Source organism: Apteryx rowi, unplaced genomic scaffold (genome assembly GCF_003343035.1).
Source record: "Apteryx rowi isolate R43461 unplaced genomic scaffold, aptRow1 scaffold_423, whole genome shotgun sequence".
Classification (NCBI taxonomy): domain Eukaryota; kingdom Metazoa; phylum Chordata; class Aves; order Apterygiformes; family Apterygidae; genus Apteryx; species Apteryx rowi.
In genome coordinates this window covers 778,180-801,722 of record NW_020450676.1, presented here as the reverse complement: position 1 = coordinate 801,722, position 23,543 = coordinate 778,180, and the positions used below count along the sequence as shown (strand labels likewise).

General features: G+C 39.2%; 1 protein-coding gene across 1 annotated transcript in view; it reads left to right on the top strand.

Annotated features, from left to right (window-relative positions):
- CUNH12orf40 (chromosome unknown C12orf40 homolog) overlaps positions 1-18,560 on the top strand; it is a 19,562-nt gene extending 1,002 nt beyond the window's left edge. Inside the window, exons 2-13 of the mRNA XM_026076055.1 lie at positions 2,647-2,686; positions 4,695-4,833; positions 5,592-5,724; positions 6,514-6,580; positions 8,036-8,236; positions 11,244-11,350; positions 13,959-14,491; positions 14,713-14,785; positions 15,525-15,585; positions 16,155-16,221; positions 17,335-17,417; positions 17,976-18,560. Coding sequence (XP_025931840.1) covers positions 2,647-2,686; positions 4,695-4,833; positions 5,592-5,724; positions 6,514-6,580; positions 8,036-8,236; positions 11,244-11,350; positions 13,959-14,491; positions 14,713-14,785; positions 15,525-15,585; positions 16,155-16,221; positions 17,335-17,417; positions 17,976-18,560 — 2,089 coding nt within the window. The remainder of the gene's footprint in view (positions 1-2,646; positions 2,687-4,694; positions 4,834-5,591; positions 5,725-6,513; positions 6,581-8,035; positions 8,237-11,243; positions 11,351-13,958; positions 14,492-14,712; positions 14,786-15,524; positions 15,586-16,154; positions 16,222-17,334; positions 17,418-17,975) is intronic.
- The last annotated feature ends 4,983 nt before the right edge of the window (positions 18,561-23,543 follow it).

Below are 23,543 nucleotides of genomic sequence, written 5' to 3'. Positions count from 1 at the left end.
TGACAGCCCTGGTGTCCCCTCGTGGGCCAGGCAGGACCACGGTGTGCGTGACAGCCCTGGTGTCCCCTCACAGGCCGGGCAGGACCACGGTGTGCGTGACAACCCCAGTGTCCCCTTGTGGGCCCGGCAGGGCCGTGGTGTGCGTGACAGCCCCGGTGTCCCCTCGCGGGCCGGGCAGGACCACAGTGTGCGTGACAGCCCCGGTGTCTCCTCGCAGGCCGGCAGGGCTGTCTGAGGGGACGCAGGCACCCAGCCACACCAAACAGGGTGGGATATGAATGCTGTTATTTATGCAGTTTTACCAAAACTGAAATTAATCATGGATATCTGCTAGTGAGGAATTAAAAGTGCTCAAACTCTTCCCCTAGGCAATGGACCTTGACATATAAAATAACTAAGATTTAACAACTGTAAGATTAATTAGAGGTAAATTTCCAAATGATACATGTTAAATAAAATTAAAAGCCCAGTTGTTTAACACATCAAATTACACAAACCACGGAAAAACAGTTGAAAGATACATGCTGTTACAAGCTGTTTATTATCTTGGTGCAACATGCTGATTTCTTTTTGCTATCCCCCTTGATTCCCCTTCTTTGTTAGCTCCAAACACAGAGCCATTTCAGTTAATTAGTGAAGACACCCAGTGTAACTTTCTTCCTCACCTTAAAAAGATCTCCTTAGGGAACAGACTGTGAAAAGACACAACTGAATTATTTATATAATTGAGAAACTGCTTATTATTATCATCCCATCAGGAATTAATCTTATTCATTAAAAATATTTTGTTTATCAACATTTATTTCCAGATCCTTGGCATATTTTCCATAAGTTAATATAAATCAGCCTAATAAGTAGGAAGATGTAGCCATTCAGCAGCATGATTTGAAATTACTATTTTATTTATTAATTATTAGTATTATAGCAGCATCTAGAGGCTGTTAATCCTCAGACGCTTGACTCTGCAAAAAGCCAGTAGAAAACAATCCCTGTCTGAGAGCTTACAGTCTTAACAGACACAACACTTTAAAGGAAGTGGGAGAAAGAAGTATAGTACTGTACTCCCCCATTTGCAGATAAGATACTATAAGAAATGGTGGACGTTTGTTTTCCCCAAAGGCAGCGATGAGTACAGCGGCAGCAATGAAAACAATACCCACATAATCCCGTTATCTGATATATTAGCTACAGAAACATCCATCCACCAGTCCTCTTTGAATAATGAAGACATTCACATGACTGTGATTACTGTTTGAGGGAAATAAGATGTATAGTTATTGAGGTTTGCTGAAATAGTAGAATAATCTCCAATAGACTGGTAACATTAAAATAAAAAGCATAATGTTCAGCTGCTTTTCTTTAGGGCTGTACCATCTGCCTATCTATTAGAAATTTAAAACCCCCCAGGATTTTGTCAGGCATTTGAAAGTAGCTTTGCCAAACACAGTTTTATAATCATCCTAACTGTACACAGAATCAAACTAAAATAACCCCATACACATCTGGAAGTCCTTCTAGAAAAAGGAGGTTTCTGACAGCTGTCCACGTGAGGCAGGGGGAAGCAAGAGCTTCAGTTTGAAACAAACTTTGTCCTAAATGTCTGTCCATCTTATTATCCTGTCTGTCAGAAAAAGCACTGTATATTGCACTAGTAAAGTACTAGTATTGCACTCAGCAGATGATAGCTTAAATCATCATGCTGCTTTCTACTGCTGCTAATCATCTGTGAGGATTCCTCTGGTAAACCTGGGATTTGCATTTTAGGTGTCAGAAAAAGTATCCATTACTGGGGCTTCTACCTGTTTCAAGTGTAAATTTTATGTACACAAGTTCAGAAAGTGTGTTCTAGACACACTATAAAAATTAAAAATTGTAATTCCAAGGGGTTATTCCATATTTTTAACTCTCAAAAAACATTTCCTGATCCCAGCCCTCTAAAGATCACAGTCATGTTCACCCTGTTCACAGCAGTGATACAGACTTCTAGTCCAAGAATCAGTTTTCCCCATCAGAAATGGATGTTTTGTGCTCTGTGTCCTGTAGGTAACTATTTTAAAAGTATGTTTAACAAGGGAGATTCATAGGTTAAGCTGTAACTGTCTCTATATAGCACAAACAACAGCTTGATAAAACTTGCAGTATTTTACTACAAGTAAACAATCTATTTTTCTTACAGTTTGTTTACAAAATGTTCACAATGTTCTTTAAGGACTTCAAAGGTAGGAAGTTGTGCTGTATTCCTTTGTTTTCTCTGCTAATATGTTTTTGTAATTATGTTACAGCATGACAAAGAAATTAGCAGAAATAAGTATATTGATGAGTATTTCTTATACAGTTTTAAGAATTTAAGAATTGATAATTTGTTGCATAGCAGGTTAATTGCCTAAAAGTTTTTCCTTCTAAATGTACAATATATGTGGTAGCTCTGAGACAGAATGTGGTCATATCCTCAGCTGAGTAAACCAGGATCAATTGAAGTGACTTCAACAGATTTATGTTGACTTATCTACCTGAAGGCTTGATTCATTGTAACATCATGATACCTAACAACTCAGGTCCAAAGCTCAATAGCGATGGTAAGAAATTCAGGCCATGGCCCAAGATTATGCTTTTAAAATTAAAACAATAATTGTTTGCATCTTTCAGGAGCAGAATTATACTGAGGCAGGAAAGACGAAAGCAAAAGGTAAAAAGGTCTAGCCATCAAGGATATTAAATTGTTACATAAATGCTTTAGTTGATTTACTATGGAAAATCTTTCAAAGCAGTTGGTGTGAGGTTCAAAAACTGTAGCATAAGGCTTGTAATGTGTTTGCCTGCCTGCATGTAACTTTTAGGACAGAAGTCTTTTTCTAGGTTTACCACATGGAATTCCAGCAAGAAGAGGAGGGAGTAGGAGAGGACATGAATGAATGTATGAATGTGGGCAATTTAAGTTTTACTGAATTATTTTTTGTTACTATATTTTGCCAATATGTGCTGATACACAAGGGATAGCTCGAAGCCTCACAGTGACAAACATATGGTCAGCCAGCATAATACATATATACAGCTCTTTTTCTGGGGCTACATAAAGGAATGTTAGGTTCACCTGAGTACTTAATTTTGGCATTCAAACAAGTAGACCAACTTATTTGTATTAACTGAATCTGAAAGTGAACTAATAGAATCAAATTTATCCCTGGCATAGCAGAAGACATTTCAAATAGGAGAGAAATCAATAAGAGAAGATATAACTAGTAAGAGAAGTCCTTGGCAGCTGGGAAAAAATAAGGCAATGTAAGTGTAGCCATTAAGGCTGCTACCACCCAGTGCCCAGGGTAGATGTACCAGCATATACAGAAGGAAAAACAAGCTGACAGCATGAAACCAATCTCTGAAATGAAAGTTATTTACCTAAGAGAACAAGGGAGCAACCAGCAGTTTGTGGTCCCCATCAGTTTCCCAGTCCCTTGGGGGCACGTGAGTTATCAAAATACCTGTTTTCTCAGAGATTCATTGGCGTAACCCACATTGTTTATATTACAACTATGTAATTCGTTTCAGTGGAGGAGAGAAAACAGGAAGGGATCAAAGACAGCATTGTGTTTAGTAATCTGGAGGTGATGAGAAGAAAGTATCTGGGACACTGAAAGAACACAGATACCTTTTAGAGGGTGTGGGCTCCAAAGCAATATGGAATTTGAAGTGTTACTTTGTACACAGGCTGAAATTAACTTACTGCAGATATTCTTCTTAACTAAGAATATGTATTTTCCTCACATACTAATGTCCTAGAGTGCTAAAGATTGTGATCTGATAGTTTATACTGGAAAATAGTTACCAAAAAACATGTTGGGTATATCAGCTATACATAAGCCGCAAGATTAATCCCTTGTCATGAGAGGAATTAAATTTCAGAGAAAGCTTGGGGTTTTTTTGGGGGGGGGTTGTTTTTTTTTTTTTTTTGTATTGGCATAGCCTTTAGTTTTCCATCTCCTCTTGTGGTTAAAATGAAGAAGTCGCATTGTTTTGATTTGTTCATCTGATAGCTTCTTGCAAAATGAAAATTTTGCTCCCTGCATGGCTACTAGTGATATTTTAGGGTTATACAGAATTATTTGCCTGATATATTCGAAGTGTCTGTCATATTTGTTTTTGTTCCTTGCAACATAAGGCCTTTCCAAAGTCCCAGTAATAGAGATTTTTCTTCTTTACTTTTTTTTTTTGTCACAAGACTCTATTTTCTCCACCAAAGAAGACAAGTTTGGAGAACAATAAACTCTTTGTTTCATTATAGATGGCCATGTGTATGTAATCTTGCTGATTTGCTTACTAGCTTATAAGCTGCCTCAAAAGCTCAAGTTTAAATTTTTAAAGACTTTTTCCTTGAAGGATTTTGGCATGTCTTTTATTTTAAAGAAACATTTTTAATCAACTTATGCAAAGGTTGAGGCATGAGAGTTTACAGACTAAATTTTTGGCATCAAGAGAACAGTGATTTATTTCAAAGATGAACAAATAATATCTGTGCTGTCTTTTTCAAAGTAATCAAAATAGAATAATAGTAGGATGTGTGAATTTGGAGAGATTTAATTATGTGCTTTCCTTATTAGGAATTGTTTGCTAATTCTTACATGTTCATTTTAAAAGTATCTGCTCAAAGGCTATGCGGCTTTTATCAGAAAGCTTACTCTTTCTTTTGAAAATGATAGGAATTCTTTGAAAAGAAGAAACTTAAATCAAAGATGAAGCTTCTGGGAGTATCACCATCTCCTAAAAGTTCAGCAGTCAGTTTAGATCTCCTCGATTTATATATTGTTAACCAGATATCAACCAAAAAGGACAATGCTGGTGAGTTTAATGTACAAATAGTCTGACTTCACAATTAACAGAATCAGTTATTCTTAACAATTACTGATATTATTTCAGTTCTTTGTACTCTTCTATTGCATTATAAATTATTGCTCAAATAATCTTATTTACTTTTATTTAAAAATAGTAAGTAAAAGTGAAAATAATGACTGCAAAAACATTCAAAACATAAGAAGAACCAAATAACATTGACTACTGCCTGCTTTGCCTTTAAAGCCTTGCACACTTATGCACATTCCTCATTTCATTCATTTATTTTACCCTGTATCCGTATCTTTTTCCCTTTACCTTTAAATGTTCCATTCTGCTTCTTGTCTCATATCTTTTTTGGCATTTGGAGTGGTCTATCAGTTCTCATACCCAGAATATCTTTCTTAAAATCCTTAATTATGCTGTAAAAGAATCTCTGGGCAGCCTGAGTCCTGACTCTTATCCTTTGTGACATATTCATAAGACAGACTGTGGCAAACTTGCTGTCTTATGCTCAGAAAGAATAGAAGGTGAATGAGCAGGGTGACAGAGCCTTGTCTATACACTGTAGTTGACAGTAAATGATTTTATCCTATAATGCCACTTACAGTGGGACTCTTATGTTGCTAGTAGCAAAGAAAGCAAAAAATATGGCTTTAAATGGATTATGAAACCTAAAACAATGGCTTTTGCATTCTTATGAAAGTTCAGGAAGCTCAAAACATTCTCCAAACCCAATGCTGACATTCCAAACGCTTTCATTACAGAGAGCGTGAGGAAACCAGTCCACATTGACATGACTGGAGGCATAAAGATACCTGTTAGAAGACACAAAATAGAACTTCCCATGTCTCCTCCACGTACTCAATATACATCAAACTTAGATGACATCCAGAAAAGGTACTTGTATAAAACAGGCAGTATGTACATATATAAATATAATAAAGTTCTGAAAAGTAGGTTTCATGATATTCTTTCATCTGATTTCTAAAAAGTTAAAATGAGGTACTACTGAAGTACTGCGGCAAATAAAACTAATAAGGACTTAATTCATCTGTGGTTATTAACTCTGGAGGGAACTGAATAAGTGGGAAAAGGGGTCTAGACCAACGCTGTAGCACAGGAGTACGGAGAGAAAGGCTGATCCAACGTTGATTATCTGCCTTGGGGAGCAAACTGGATGAAGCGAGTATTCAAACTCTGTTTTTTGCCTGTGCTCATGTGTATCTTGCCTTGAAAGGACTGAGAAACATATATTTTGGGTAGTAAATAAACATAAATATACTATTCTAAGATAAAGAACTTTCACAACCATTCCTGATATTCCAGTGATACTCTTACTATAAGAGAGTAAACAAAAACATTTTAAAATAAAATTATGTGTAACGCTAAAAAATTGTATTTCTTTAGTCACGTCAGATACTGCATACGCTAACTTACTCTCACAGAGCAGGCTATTCAAACAGCATTTTCCACTTTCAGTGTTTTCCCACCCAAATTTAGATACCCTTAAGTGACTGATTCACAGGCTGGCTGCTCAGAACCTCTTAAGAACAAGGCCTTTTTTTAAAAAAATTTTGAAAAAATATTGGTAAACTATTTTGAAATTAATACTCTACTTAGATTTTTTTTTAATTTTATAAATCTTATATCTGAAATTTCATAGATTTTTTTAATTCATTTTCCAAGGTTACAAAAACAAGTATTGGACAGCAGAAGGCAGCATCTTTCAGAGAAAGTAAAATATGAGCATAATGTAAGTTTATTGTTCTCACCAATTTCAAGCTAAAAATATACAGCAATGCCTGTATTTTTAAGTGATTTTTCAAAGAATGGTTAAATCTCATGTGTATCAAAACATGTGAAGGTTTCCTGTTTAAGGCTATATTCAGATGTTATTTGCCAGTCATGTTTTGCACTTGTTACTGTTATTTCTTACCTATTTCTTGAAAGGCTTGCCTTGTTTTAGGCTTTTTCCAAAATACTTAAGAATATCTGTGCTCTTAGCTGGTCACAGTGGACAGAGATTATGGGAGAGAGACTGAAGCCAACAGTAGGCAAATTGAAAACAATATGCATAACAGTTTGATGAAATGTGAGCAGCACAGAGAGAAAATGCGTCTCTGAGAGGGACTTAATATGTAAAAGTCTTAACAGATACCATTGGGAAGTTCATACACAAATTGAGGTTACAGTGAAAAGCATTCTGTCGGTGGAGTTTAGGCTTTCTTTATGACTCATTCCACTACTGTATTAAAAAAATACCCCAATTAGTAAATCTGTTAGAAAAGCATTCAGTTTAGACTAATCAGACTTGCTTATAGCTCTATTGCTTCTGCTACCTGTATCAGAGAGGACCCTCAGGAGATGATGCTTGCAAAAGAAATTAAATCAGCATTGTTCTGTATGTTCCTGACCCAATCATGCGGTCAAACTATGTTTTGCTAGCGTAAGAAAGACAGATGTTTCTAGTATTAGAAGATCCTTTTGTTTCAGTGAGGAAAAATTTGTACTGAGAAGTTTGGCTGTCTCATATATTTTAGCCAAGATCACCATGAGCTGCCACTATTTTTTTGGATATTATATTCAGTTGGTTTTCCTTTATTAACTCTTTTCCCCCTTTGGTTGAAGGTATAGAGGCAATTTTTCAGATGTAGCACAACAAAAGTACTGGATCAAAATGACAGCTAAGTTTGTCTCCAACATCTACTTGCATGAACAGATTTAAATGACACTGTGGTGCACACACAGAAAGCTATTTTAACATGTTCATCAAAAGATAAAGTCTAAGGCCAGTATATTCCAAAGAACTATTTTTAAAAGTTTCATGGGGTGAAGTGCATCAACTTCAAATAATTATATCTATCTACTTTATTAAGCAGAAAGATGTGACTAGAAAATTCAAAATCTTCAGCTTTCTGGAAACTTGTAGTTTTGTGGTACAAAGATTTTGTGCAATTTATGTACAAGGCACTGCAATTGTAGCTTGTGCTCCTTTGACTGGATTTGCTGGATTATATGAAATGGGCCATTACTACCACACAATTTTGGTGAAAAAAATCATATCAGAATATGTGAAAATTTTCTCTTGCATCTGGTATATGTGCAAAGAGATGTAAAAGATATAGAAAGGTCTGATTACTTTGAAGTTTTTACTTGCATCAGAATAGTTTTAGATAAATGAAATATCCCTTTGCTGTATTTTATCTAGTTATCACAAGTTACAGAATTAACTTATGCTGACTCTAGTATGGAACATGAAGATGATACTGCAACAGCCTTTAGTGCCTGTCCATTGTCCTCTTCAGTTTTTTGGTCTTCTAACTGTACACAATCTTCAAAAGAAAATTTCAACACAAACTTAATGTGGAAACCTTGGGAACAGACCTATGAAGAGAAGCAGGAAAAACAGGTTTGATAAATATTTTTCATTTTAGCAGAATGAGTTTAAAATAACTTTTATTTATTTGGGCTGTAGAATTAATGTAATAGTGAAGATAATTATAAATGGTCAACATCTCTTGTAGGCTGGTGGCAATGAACATTCAGCGTATACAGATATTTCTCGTCTTAGTGGTATGAAATAGGCTTACCTTGAGCCTTTGTTCACAGGCTCTCAATGTTGTTGATATTTGCAGAAAGAGGGTTAGTCGCATATTGCTGGCTTTCTCCTGTTTCTGGCTTGTAAATTCAGGTAAAGAAAGCTGATATATATTGCAGTTCTAAATATAGCTTTCTTGCATATACAATTAGTTGGGTGTTATATGATTCCAGATGGTCACTGTGACCTAATTTGCAATCATGCAGTGTCTAATTTAAGAAATTAATGAAAGTTATTTGTTCTAAGGCATATTTTTCTTTTTTTTTAATTTTTGTTAATTTCAGGATTCTTTTAAAAGAATCAGCATTAGAAAAAATATAGCAAATATAAAGGGATTCTCCTGATAGACTTCTTTTGGAAAATATATTATGTGCATGGGAATAATAAAAAAAAATCTATGTGTATCACCAGTGACATTTTAAGACCTTGAGGGAAGTGAGGAAGGAGTACTTCAGAGCTTTAGGAGAGCAGATGTTGGCATGTTCAGGGAACTTGTAGGCAGGAACACACAGGAAGCTGACCTGAAGGACAAAGGAGCCCAAGAAAGATGGTTGTTCTTCAAGGACAACCTTTTCAGAACACAAGAACAATCCACCTCAACGTGCAAGATAATGAGCAGGCACAGGAGGCCAGCCTGGCTGCATGGGGAACTCCTCACTGAGCTCAAATGCTCAAAAAAAAGGAAGTGTGGAAGCAGGGATGGGCAACCCAGCAGGAACAGAGAAGCAGCACCAGGGCTTGCAGGGGTGGCATTAGCATGGCCAGAGCTGGAACTGGCAAGGGGTGGGAAGAGCAGCAAGAAGGACTTCCATAGCATGTCATCAGCAAAAGGAAGACCAGGGAAAATCCTAGCCCACTGCCAAATCAGGTGGGTGACCTAGCGACAATGGACACAGAAAAATCTGAGGTAGTCAAGGCCTTCTTTGCTTCAGGCTTTTCTGGCAAGTTCAGCTCTCTGGCATGTCTTTGAGCCCAGTAGAGAGTTTGGGGGAGAGAGGTATGACACAGTAGTGAAGGATCAAGTTACAGAAGCCTTAGTAAACCAGCCATACACAAGTCTACGGGACTGGACAAGGTGCATCTGTGCATGCTGAGGGAGTTGGCTGATGTCACTACAAGGCAGATGTCTATCGTCTTTGAAAGGCTGTGGGGATGAAGAGAGCTTCCTGATGACAAGAAAAATGCAAATGTTATGCCCAGCTGCAAAAAAGACAAGCATGATCTAGGGAACTATAATCTGGTCAGCCTAGCTTAGCCCCTGAGGAGATTTTGGAACCAAACCTCCTGGAGGCTATTTCCAGTCACATGAAGGACAAGAAGGTGATTGGAAACAGCCAGCATGGAAGGCCATATCATGCCTGACCAATCAGATGATTGCCTTTTGCAATAAAATGACTATGGATAAGGGAAAGTAGTGTTTATTATTTACCTTGACTTTAGGAAGACTTTTGACAAGGTTTTCCATGGGATTGTAGTAGTCAAAGTGAGAAGATATGAACTAGATTGGTGGACAATAGGGTAGCTGAAAAACTGGCCGTACCACCATGCTCAGAGCAATGGTCAATGGTTTGAAGTCTAACTAGTGCGTGGTCAGTAACGGCATTCCTCGGGGATTAATGCCGAGGCCAATACATCTGTGTCAATGGACAGATAGTGGGACTGAATGCACCCTCGGCACCTTAGCAGGTTCATGCATGACACAAAATTGGCAGAGTAATCATTACAGTGGAGAGCAGGGCTGCCACTCATAGGGACCTCGACAAGCTGAAGGCCAACAGTAACCTCATAAACAGAGACATGCTAAGTCCAGCATGTGGGACGAAATAACTTCACATATCAGTGCAATGGGGGACTGACTGAGCAGGCAGCAGCTTTGCAGGAAAGGACCTGGGGGTGCTGGTGCACAACAAGTGGTACATGAGTCAGCAGAGTGCTCTTGTAGCAATGAAGGCCAACTGCATGCTGGGCTGCATTAGAAAGAGTATACCCAACCCTCAAAGACAAGTGATTGCTCCCCTCTGATCAGCATGTTTGAGACCACATCTGAAATACCGTGTCCAGTTTTGGGACCCCAAGTACAAAAGAGATATCAACAAACTGGAGCAAGACCAGGGGAGGGCCCCAAAAATTGCTGGGAGACTGGAGCACATGATGAACATGGAGAGGCTGAGGGAGGAGAGTTTGCAAAGCCTGGGAAAGAGCAGGCTAAGGGCGGGGGGACTAACTGCTGCCTTCCACAACCTAAACAGGGTTGTAGACAGGACAAAGCCAGACTTTTCCCAGAGGTGCAAACTGAAGGGGCCAGAGGTAAAAGTCAAAAGTTTCAACAACAGCAATTCTATTTGTATAGAAAAAAAAATATTGTCACAAAAGTGGTTAAGCACCAGGAGAGGTCATCCAAAGAGACTGTGGAATCTCAATCTTTGGAAATCTTCAAACTCAGCTGGGCAAAGCCCTGAGCAACCTGGTGTAACTTGGCAGCTAGCTCTGCTTTGAGTAGGAGGTTGTACTAGAGACTTCCCTTGCACACAAAATTATTCTATGATCTTTAGTGCAACTTCAGCAAGTTTATCAAGTTAATTGTTATTACAGAAGCATGTGATGCTAAATAGGCGTTTTGCATACTGACAGTGATATGCTAGCATGGAAAAGTATGAGCTGCACTGAGCTCGGCTGAGCTATAGGCAGGTTTTAGCCTTTACTGTAAAGAACAAGTAAAAATGTTAAAAAACTATCTTGTTTGCAAACAGTATTTTAATGGTTAAAACACTAAGCACTGCATACATGCACAGTTTGACAGCTTGTACTATTTTCTCAGGCAGGAAATACTTCTGATCAAGACCCCTGGATTTCAAAAACCCCAAGCCAGTGTATTTTCAGGAAGGCTGATACAGTGCTTCAGGAACTGCTTAAGCCATTGAATAGGTAACCAGTGATTTTACATTAGAGAGAGAAAAAACAGTCCCATTTAAATAAGAAATATACTAAGATCACCTGAAACTTATTGTTACTTGATTTTTTCACTGTTGTTGGGTGCTTTTCAAATGGAAATGGAGACTAAATGGAAGGACTGAACATATCAAACTATTAAAATTTGATGAAAGGTAGCAAAATGGGATTTTTAGATAGGCACTTGGAACCAAGATCTATTTTTTGCAGTGTCATGAGCAAGATGGTGTTACTGAATTCACTCACAGAGAAAAGCTTGATTTACTGAGAGGCCAAGGGGAAGGTAGCTGCCCCTGCTCTCATTAGTTCTGCTCACTATTGCAAGTGCTTTTCTGATGGCCTTGATGCTGCAGCTACTGAGCAATTTTTCCACCTACATTGTTTACATCTGGGGTTCCAGGAACAAAGTATTTACTTTTCTTCTTGTATATAAATGGTTCTACTATGGCTTTTTTAAAATTTGGTTCAATAACACTTTTATGAGAACATATGCTTTTATTTTTAAAAGAAACAGAAAATTTAGAATTGTTTTCCTTTTATATGTGCTGATTAAAAATCTTTTTAATCAACAGGGTATTTAGAGCCAAACACATTTATAGTGAACACTTAATTTCATTTTTTTCCCAGGGATTCTTGTCTTGGACCTTGGAATCCTACAGAGCTAATTTTCCTTCACTCTTTTTATTCCCTACACCTGCTTTCTGGTTGAAAGTTCATATCAGTTTCTAGCTCTGGCTGGATAGAACCATACAAAGATCATGTATTATTTTGCTGTTTCTGAAATACTTGCAGCCTGTTTGCCTGGGAAATCAAGAGACTGATTAGCTCATGTTGCACTGACCACATGATAACTGAATGGACACATCAGCTTCCCACCTCAGCCACCTTAAATTTCTCTTTCTGTCTTCTCCCAGCTTCTCCTAGTGTTCTCCAGCAAAAACCTAAAATAATGGTAACATTCACCTTGCTGTATATCTGGATGAATTCATGATGGATTTCTTTACATCAAAGCCCTACATACTCTTGTCTCACCTACCACTCCCTTTTCATTTCTCCATGAGCACTCTTCTGCTCATTACAGCTCCCTTATGTCCTCTGCCCATTCATGGCGTGCTAACAACAGCTCTTCTCCTTTTCAACTGTCCTTCAGATCCATTTCTGCGGATCTTTCTTGTTTTGTTTTCATCCATTATCCCCACAAATTCTTTTACCTCAATAGCTGTCAGCTCTCCTGGGAAGGGAGTTTCTTTCACTGTATGTGAAAAGTAAAGTATATATTTATATAATAACATAATGTAATTGTAACATACTGATGATTTTGTAATGAATGAATATATATCTGAGAGCTGTGGCCCCTCAAGTTTATTAAGTATTAACCCCAAATTTTAGATGTCATTTAAAAAATAGCAGATACTTTTCACTCTGGATAGTGCTTAAGCTATTTCCTCATTTACTATTCTTTTTTACTTAGCATTGCAAAATGTTCAGCTGGACTGAAGAAAGAGCCTCTGAATTGCTTCACAAAATGTTTTTACCTTCCTAACTTAGACAACTTGTCCAAGTTTCTCCAAAAATGAGCTCTAGCATGTTTAGTCTTCCAAAACTGTTTTATGGGGTTTTCTGTAAGTAGAGGACACTACTTTCTCTTTAAGTTCTCTAGGCTCTTTATCTGTCTTTAAGTATTTGCTGATCAAAACATTACAGAACTTTTCTCTAGTAAGAGGTTTTCCATACTACATTTCAAGTTTCAAAGTCCATTGCTTATTGCTCAAAATTTTTTAAAGAAAAGGAATGCTTTGAATGACCATCTCTGCCAGTTCTCTGTCTCAGAAACCTCTGAGACCTTTTGCTCAAATTTTCTGAAATGTCAGTCTGCCGATGAAGCTTAAAAAGAAGGAGTGAAAAGTTACATTAAGATCCAAGTAAGTGAAAGGAAGATAATTTTAATAATGCTAACTTAATGATGGCATCTCCAAAACCACTCCTACCATAAATGGGGGAGGAAAGTATGGGCAAAACAAAATGTGTGACTGGTCCCCTCATTGTAAAATAGAAAAATTCTATGCCAAATTAAAATTACTGACCTCAGATACAAATGGAAGACACTTCACTGAAGAGAACACAAATTAAACAGTGTATGGATCTTACTATGGACTTTCAATACAGGACTGAACTGTAGACTAACTTGTTATAAACAGAAGAAGCTGTCTTGCTCTTTTATTTTTATTTTTTCAAAGTGGACTTCTTTGGTCAGCTGAGTGGAGCAGCAGTGACATACTGTGGCTGATTTTAAAAATCACAGTTCCTTACTCAGGAGGAAGTGCTCCATGCCTTGGTATTTCAGAGATATTATAAAACAAACCCCTTTTTAAAGCAACCTTACTATAAAATGGAAATAAAATACAGGAAAGTTTTTCAGCTGAAATAACATACATTTGGGACAGAAGCAAGCGTGACATGTAGTAAAAGGGAAGTCTTTGATATTTTTAACATCAAATTGATCATCTGTTGTGTTAGCAGTTAGTATTTTCCTTATTTATGTACTGAGCAAGCTGTTTTGCTTTTTCTTTTCTCCCCCATAAAGGCCAGACTATATGAATTCTGCCAGCAAAAATCCAGTGACAATGACCAGTAAAGAGCCAGAAAGTAGTGAAAGAATAAATGAGCCATTTTTTGGTGTTGTGAAAGAAACTGCAGAACTGATACATATCAAAGATGAACGGGATTGTTCCTTTCTGGCAGTGTTTGAAGATGAGAGCCAACCAGTCGATAATAGTCTCTCCAAAAAGCACTTTAATCTTTTTGTTAACCAAAGCAGTACTGCCAATTTTTTCATTGATCTTGATGACAGAAATCAAATGACCAACGGAAGTTTTACTTATGATATGAGAAAGGTTCATCCTGCAGTTAGTGCACAAAGGCATTCTGTAGACAGACACCTGAAAGGCGTTTTCACAGCTCCAGAACAAGTTTTATTGAAAAGTAACAATGCCTCGAGTACAAGCTACAAGGAAAACAGAGAACCTCATAAAAGCTTCCTGCAGGACAATCATAAGAAAGAATACTGCTTTGTACCCTCTGAAAACAAAGAAAAACTTGAAAAACTTGAAGAAAATGGTGAGTGACAGTAGTTTAAGGACATAAATTCTGTGTCGTCTCCTCCTTTTAAAGACTGATGATTTTTGTAACCAGAGATATGTCTACCGTGACCTAAAAAGTGTCATGAATCCTGGGACTGCAGTAATTTAATGTGAGGTTCAATTAATAAAAAGATGATAGAAATATTTATTTTTAAAAGCTATTGCATTTTAAAATCAAGATTTACTTTTTGGTTTTAGAGGCATTTACTTATCACCATGATCAGCAGATTAACTTAAAGGAAAATGTGCAGAACCACTCGAGAAAAAAGAGGTGAGTGTCATAAAAACTGTCGATCTATTAACTAGCGATAACTGCAGAGACTTTGCTGAATGGGAGAAATCCTGGCCAAGAGAACATGAAGGCAAAATTCTAAATACTACTACCCAGTGCAAATAACAGTGAATAATATGAATAAACTTATGCGCATGTAAGTCCTGTGTACCATTGTCCATCTCTCTATGATCAGTAAAGAGAAAGACTCCTTCATGGGACAATTTTGAGACCCTGAAGTTAAGCTGTTGCTCTGATTTGCCCTCTAAAAGAGCCTGTCCCCTTCCACTGACTGTAGAGGAAGTCTAGAGAAGCTGCCTTCCCTGGGCTAAAGTCAGTATATGCGAGTGCCCCACATTTTATATCAAGACAGTTTTGTTAAAGTCACTGATCCATAACTCTTTCCATTTTACAAAGTGGCACTATTTTCAATCATCTCACATTACATTTTACATTCCTACAGTGAGCAGAAACTTGTAGAAGTAGTGAAGTTTGTAAAAAAACAGATTCATGGTATTATATCACAGGATTCAGAAATAAGTCTGATGATCTCAACAGTGGAAAGCATTTTGTAATTACAGAAGACAAAAATTAAGCTTACAAATAACAATACTGTATGATTTAATACAGTACTGAAAATGTGTTGCAAGATCAGCAGCAGTAATGAATTTAATTCAGAAAGCAAATAAAAGTATAGCAGAAATCATTTACCAAAGAACTGTATGTTTGCATCCCTTAGTGACAACTTATATGTGAAAGAATCAGCTTGGAGACAGGACCAGCTCTTGGAATTTGAAGAGGTAATGTTTTAAAGAGACATATTTTTTGTGTTACCTACTACCAAAGTGTTTGCACCATTTATTTGGGGTGGAGGAGGGATATTCACACCAGTTACAAACCAAATTTAGCTTCTCTGAATTAACTTCTGGGGAACCTTCTCTTCCTTCGTTGTTTATACAGGCAGTCCAGCAAGAACAGCTTCTAGTTAAGTAGTTCAAATAGCGCTTACAGGTCCTTTATTTACATGCTTGGATTCACACCTAAGTTGATGCCTAAAATAGGTTATATAGGTTACCCTTTACCCTTAAGGTCAGATTTTGCACTGTGGTCTAAGCAGGCAGTGTCCAGACACTGTTTACAGGTTTCTTCAGTATTATAAAGGAGCTTTACACCTGTATGTATATAAATACTTCCTTAGCTAGTTTGCCAGTAGAAGTGACCCAGGTAAACATACAGTATTGCTCACAGGTTTTGCTGTACAGTGCAGTGACTTCCTTTATGTAACAGAGAAACAGAATGTTCTTCACTTAATCTGAGCTGCTGATCCAGCTGAACCTTCACTATTAACATTTTTACTTATTCTTTAAAGCTCGCAACAGCACAAGAGAAAGAGTGTAAGTTTGGAGTGAGTCCAAACCTTCATGAGCTGGAGAAGGGTTAGTACCATTTATACATTATTAAGTCAAAAATCAGATTTTTTTCTCCACATATAAAACTGGAACAGTTACTTTTAAAGCCAGGGAGAAGTGTTCTCATCTTTTTAGGATGTTACATTTGATGAGTGCTTGTATTTTTGATTCATGCAGCACTGTATAAGGAAGACTAGCATTACTGGATAGCTAAGAACTATCTGTATTTGCTTTTCTTTGAAAACATAAATTCAGGTTAGCTTCTCTCTGGTGAGTATTATCCACATATTTGTCATTGTCTCATTTCCCCCAAGGCTATCCCCTGAACTAAAAGCCAGCTCTGAAAGTAGGGGTAACTGCTAAAAAAATCCACTAGAGAGGTCAAAAGTGTTAATCTAATCACCGTAACTCAAGTTTACAAACACTGGTGTATGGTAATAGTGCCAGGTAAATGCCAGTCATTTTCTTTCTTTCTATTCCTGCAGACCTCCGTTGGTTGGAAAATATCTTGGGCATTGTTTTTGTATTAATTCTTCATTAGATATTTGACAGATATCATTTTATTGGTCTAGTCTTTACTAGTCTGTATTCTCTTCCACCAGACTGCATGTGGCAGTCCCACATGTGCGTGAAGTGAGGAGAGTCAGCAGAGAGATCCCACATCCTCTTTGCTCCCTCAGTAGCTGTAGGGGTCAGCTGCGCTGGCTGCATTTCAGAGCAGAAGATTCCCAGGAGGTCCCCAAGAAAAAAACACGGCCACAGTTCTCATAACTTGTACGTTGGCCAGCGTGTGCAGGGAGTTTGCTGCGTTGTCTCACTGCCCCAGCTCTACAGAGCCTTCCCCTCCCCGTGGGTAGTGTGGCTCTGCTGCCAGTGCAGGCTCCTGATTACAGGCCTAGCTGAAGCCTTGAGATGCCCACATCATGCATTCTGCTAAGATGGGAGGTTCTGAAAGGAGGAGAATTGGCTATTGCCAGGACCTAGAACAGCATCACCAGCACTTCATTCTCTAAACACTGCCTTAAAACTACTTCAGAAGTGGTCACAGTGTTTAATCCTGCATGCTGTGTTTGAGAAAGCTGTTATGTTTGAGGGGTTTTTGGTGAATAACTTTTCTTTCAGTGTGAGCTCTTTTTTCAGACATGGAGTCATCACTGGGCAGCCAGTCTCCCAGTTACTCTCCTAGGCAGACAGACAGCTGTTTAAGCTCTAGTCCTGACATGGTGAGTTCGTTATGGGCTTGCAAGGGTTCGTCTGAATGACATCTGTATGCCTGAGTGCATCTAAGGGTGGATGAAGTTGGAATCTTATTTATAGCTTTGTTTTGTACAAGGCAATGATGTAATGTGTGAGGAAAACAAGAAACAATTAAATGTAACTAACTGTAGTTTAACAGATATGTGGTCTGGTGTCTTGATAATAGCAGACCTTGTGGAATTACAAAAACATGCGTGTCAGAAGATGCTAAGCAAGCTTCTGCTCTCTTCCGTGATGTATAGCTGCCTTGCATTACATGCCTGTAAGGGACAAGAATCTGACACACTGCGTATTTTTAGCTATTCTTGAGCACATAAATGCCACAACTTAAGAATACAAAATATGGGTAAGAACAAAGGTCCATCTTACCCACTTTCTCTCCAACAAAGCCAGGAGCACATCCCTAGGGAAAGAATGCAAAAAACCCCAGGACAGTCCTGGCCTTTTGGTTAATGAAATAAACTTCTAGTACTTAGTTACTGAATTATTTTAACAGTTGCATTAACACAATTCTGTTCAAACAGCATGAAGAGGGAGACACAGCTAACAAGAAGGAATATCTCAATGAACAGTCCTTCCAGATAGACGATGCCAATCTAACTTCAGACTCAGCAAGCACAGCGCCCCCCAAGGCCTCTCAGACTGGAACGGTGCCTCTCCATCCCAGCAGGAGTTTGACTATGGAAGAATCCAACCATCTTCAACAGAGAGACTCTATTTCACCAGCCACAGAGGAGGAAAATAAAGACCACACTGCTCCACCTGAGAGCAGCTCCTTACACCAAGCCCTGAAAAGAGAGCAGGTCACTCACAGTACAAGGTGTGATGTTTGGTCGCAGACCGAGAGCACTGTTACAGAAGTAAGAAAAGTGGATGTTGCTACTCAGTCTGACACCATGCAGATGTGCAGCTGTGGCAGCTCCTGCCCCTGTGCCCGCAGCACCGAGGGGCTCCCTCCTCTCGGTATCGCAGGCACCGCTGGAGGGCACAAAATGCCAGCACATGCAGTGCTCCAGCCTGCAGGCACAGGCAGCGCAGCAGGAATAGCAGCATTTCCTTCTGAAGCTGAGTATCTCAGTTTGGCTGACAGTACACCCGAGGGGTTCTGAACTACATCCATATAATGAAGGAGAGAGAAAAACAATGACCAATTAGAGTGGCATATAAAGTGTGTAGAAGGGATACTTTAAAGTTTTGTCCTGTTCTTAGTATGTTTCATTTAGTTGACATATTTGGATTTTTTTCAGTTTGGGTAGACGAAGTATTTTTGTTTGGTTGTTTGCTTACAAATTATTAACTGTGGATCTCTATCTATCTGCTACTATACCTATGGATTACTATAGATGTCTAACTGCTAACACAGGATTTTACAACAGCTAATTGAAAACAAACCTTAGGAATTAAAATTGCTCTCCCACCATAGACCTATAGGACTTTTGTAGTTTGAAAATGACCTTGCTTTTCTTGAAGGTAACAGAAAGATTCTATTTGACTTCAAAAGACATTTGATATGGCTTTTACTTCAGAACTATTGTCTGATTCTTACCTGTTTTAATATACAAACTAGCCTATACCAAACATTTGTACTAAACATAAAAATGAGAACCAACAGAAAATACACATCTGTGCACATAGAATAAAATGTAATTTTAAAAGAACTAATTTATTAATTTTTACAAAAACTCCCAAATGCATAAACTTCCTTCCAAAGCAGATCTATTGATTCCTTATATGGCTGTTAATACAGACTAATCTTTTCTGTGTTTCTGTATTTTGCCTGCAGATTAAAAATGTGAAATGATTTCTTCTTTGGTTCAGTATTTGTGTAAAGCTACAAAACTCAACAAATAAAAGTTTCTGATAATACTGTTTCTAGGTTGTATTCTTTCCCTTTAAAACATCTCCCAGGAAAGGTGGCAGGGAGTCTCACGCTGTTAGTGACACCTTTTGCTTATATATCCATATATCTCTATTTATACATCCATAGCTATATATCCTTACTTATGTCCATGGCCAGCGCCGCCACCTGATGTCTCCCTGCTCTGCCCTCCTTAGCAGCGTTGTTCAAGGCTGCGCTGGCAGGGCCACCCGCGGGCTGGGTCTCGCTTTCCTCTCCAGTGTTAGCTGGCTGCGCGCAGTGATCCCATTTGTTACGAAACGGGCTTGGTCAAAAGCTGCATTAGAGACCTTGCTTGAACAGCGCGGGAGGCTCTCTTTTATAAGGTTAATATGCTGTGGTTTCTCCCTTGGTGACAGCTGTTAAAAGATTCACTGCCCCTGTTTCTGCTAGGTCAGTGTCTTTCATTTCTGTATTTTGTTATAAAAGGTTTCACGGATGAAGGGATGTGTGTAAGCCAGCACTGCTGAGACTTTGCCATTCCTTATCCCACCATCAAACTAGAGGCTATGTATTCTGCCGTGTTTTATTTTTGGAGTTAAGGGCCATTTTTAGAAGAAGGTTTAGTGCTCAATAGTTTGCAGGTTTACGCCTATCCCATTTTAAAAATAGCATCTCTCAGAAATTTCAGTGGACTTTTCTGCACTTTGAAGACAATAATATTGTCTTTTATATATAAATTACATGCATGGGAAGCAGTTTGAACAGACAGACTTCTGAAATATGTAACTACCCTTCAGCCAATTCACTGCCCAGTTCCTAAGGCCTGACATAAGCGCATTTTCTTTTTTGCGTTGCCACAATTTGCTGTCAAAACAAGCTCCCTAGTCATTTTCTTAGCTGAAACGACAGTGGTCATCACCCTCACGGGGGGTATAATTTTTCTGAATGATACTTATGATTTGCTGAAAGCTCAGCCCTTACCAGGGTTTTGTAAGGGACAGTTGTGCACTCAGAGCTATGAAACCTGCTCAGATGGTGCCGCACTACCAGTGTCATGCCCACGCCAGCCGGGACTGGGACATTTCTGAGCCCTGCGTTTTCCCAGCACTACAAGGGAGCACGTTAGGTGCCAAGCTCCGAGCTCCCTCCTCGTGGCCAATCACACCCAAATTCGCTCAGTCTCCCCAGCTGCTGCCCCATGCCAAGGCACAGGTCAGCGAATGGCTACAGCTAAAAGCTCCTGCACCATATATTTTATATTTGAGTTTCTGAGCTAGCTGGCAAATGTCAAATTACCCCATGGCCAGAGAACTCTCCAGTGCCTGTGTTTAGACAGATGTTGATGTGAGCTCTTCTGACATAAATTAGCATTAACTTATAATAGAAGTTCTGCTCCCTAATTCTGCCAGAGTGAAACAGTTTCTGGGCTTTTTAATTTTGCTTAGTTTTAGAATAAACTCAGCCACCCAAATTCCAACAAACACAGCTGATCTGCTGAGCTGGCTTTTGAGCAGGGCAGAATCGCAGTCTGCTCCTGTGAAGCTGCAGGACCATGAAAAGAGATCTGACAGCACCGTAAGGACCTGTGTGGGTGGTTTTAAATGAAGCAATACCTCTTTATTAAATTAGCTCCAATATAGCTACAATAATTTAGAGCCTTTCAGTAGATAACAGCTTATTTCCTGCACTGCGCTTAAGCTACTATATAGAAGCCCTCAAATTCTTTCCAGCTGTAGCTAGACTTTAGTCCAGATTGCACAATCCCCCAGTAAGGACTAAAATTATGCAGCCGAGTTCTAGACACGAGTTATCTGACTGAGTGTATGTAAGAGTTGAAGACATGTCTATAATGTAATAATTCACCGCTAGGAATATGTCAATCAAAGTACATAATCATGTTCCAAGTCCTTTGGATGAGAATGTATAAAATCCAATTACCTCACATTTTTTTGCCTGTGATCACTAAACGGATCAGAAGAAAGAAAATTATCATTGCAGTATGTGTACTAGCATGATGATAAATAAGGCAGCATGGTCTCTTTAGCCACTGGATACATTTTAAGGCACCTGCATAAGCACAGACACTCCTTTTTCATCTGTGTTAGTCTTCCTGGAAGTGTGATAAGCCTCTGGGGAGGTCACAGAAGTGTAGAGTGCTTTAACTGTGCTTGGTGAGAATCAATTATAATCTGAGGTTTCCTCAGGAAAAGGACAGAAGGATACCTTTAATTAACCAAAAACGGGAGCATTCTTTTAGTGTTGGCGCTTGAACATTTCTTAATATAGATAGATAGAAAGAAAGAGTCTCTTACTGAAAATGTTACCCTAGGCTTTGGGCAGGAGCATTGCACATTTTAATGTGCAAGCCGGCAACCCTTTCTTCCTACCAAATCAGCTCTAATTGCAGTAACCTGCAAGATAAGGACTCAGACAAAGTTTTCTTGACAAACTCCGGCAGAACTTTCATTTCAGTCCTGTGGCAGGATAGAGCTGGATATTATTATGCCGACAGCCTCTACAAACTTTGTAGAAATCCTTGTTTCATTTTCATGAAGGATTATCATTGTGGGAAATGAAAAGCTTAAGTCTTCATACAACTGATTATTTCTCAGGTGGAAACTGTTTGTGAATTGGATTTTTAAGGGTTTTAGCAGAGAGCTGATTTAGAAAGGATGAAGGTTCCTAGAAAAAAATGTTAACTCTCTGCAACCAAATTCTCATCTATCCCTGCAAAAGCAGATGCCCTTTCTGCTACTCTTCTTCAGTCCCTTCTCATTTACACCTGCAATGGATAGAGACTGCAGTGCCGGTTATCTGAATTCAAGCTCACTTCTTTAAGGCCAGTGAGACTGAGCTACAACAAGGTCTTATGATTCCACAAAACAAACACTAAACTCGCTCTTTCTTTCTCTCTTACCTATCACAATAGTGTTAATTCACGCTCTACACCTAAATGGTGCTCACTGCAGATGCTGCAGCTCTTGGGGTAGGAAACCCAGCAGAGACCAGCTGGCAGTGAGCTCACACGCGGCACCCAAGTAGTTACACGCGGTTACCGAGAGAACCGACTGCCAGAGGTTTGGAAGGAGCAGCTGCTTTCAGAGGATGAGAAAGGGGAGCTTGGGCCAAAGGACACAGCGTACAGAGTCAGTGAAGACAAGCCTGGAGACTGGAAGAGGATTGTTGTATTATTTAATAGGGCCGGACTAAAACATTTCCAAATCAGCTGTGTTTCTGTGAGCCTGTAGAGAGAGGGCTGTGTCATGCTCAGCACATGGGGGTTCAGACCCTGTCAAAGGATCCAGAACTGTGGCCATTCATATGACAAGCAAATACAACATGCTGTAAAAGATTTACTCTGTTCCCCGACAGGAATAATTCTCAGGAAACAGGAAGTCTATAATGAGATTTGTCTCCAAAAAAGCAGCGTTCCCTGCAAATGGCAGAGTTTTCACAGAATCACAGAATAGTTGAGTTTGGTGAGGACCTCTGGAGATCATCTAGTCCAATCCCCCTGCTCAAGCAGGGTCATCTAGAGCAGGTCGCTCAGGGCCTTCTGCAGTTGAGTTTTGAATATGTCCAAGGATACACAACTTCTCTGGTCCAGTGTTCAATCACCCTCACAGTAAAAAGGCTTTTTTTTTATGTTTAAATGGAAGTTCCTGTATTTCAGTTTGTGCCCATTGCCTCATGTCCTGTCACTGGGTACCACTGAGAAGAATCGCTCTGTCTTCTTTACGCCCTCCCATCAGGAATTTATGAACATTGGTAAGGTTCCCCTGAGCCTTCTCTTCTCTAGGCTAAACATTCCCAGCTCTCTCAGCCTCTCCTCATGTGACAGATGCTCCAGTCCCTTAATCATCTTTGTGAACCTTTGCTGGACTTGTTCCAGTATGTCCATGTCCCTCTCATATTGGGGAGCTCAGAGCTGGACAAACACATGTGGCTTCCCCAGTGCTGAGCAGAGGGGAAGGATCACCTCCCTTGTCCTGCTGGCAATGCTCTGCCTAATGCACCCCAGGATACCATTAGCCTTCTTGGTCACAAGGGCACATTGCTGGCTCATGGTCAACTTGGTGTCCACCAGGACCCCCAGGTCCTTCTCTGTAAGCCTGCCTTCCAGCCAGTCAGCCCCCAGCCTGTACTGGTGCATGGGGTTATTCATCCTCAGGTGCAGGACCCTGCACTTCCCCTTGTTGAATTGTATGAGGGTCCTCTCTGCCCATGTCTCCAGCCTGTTGAGGTCCATCTG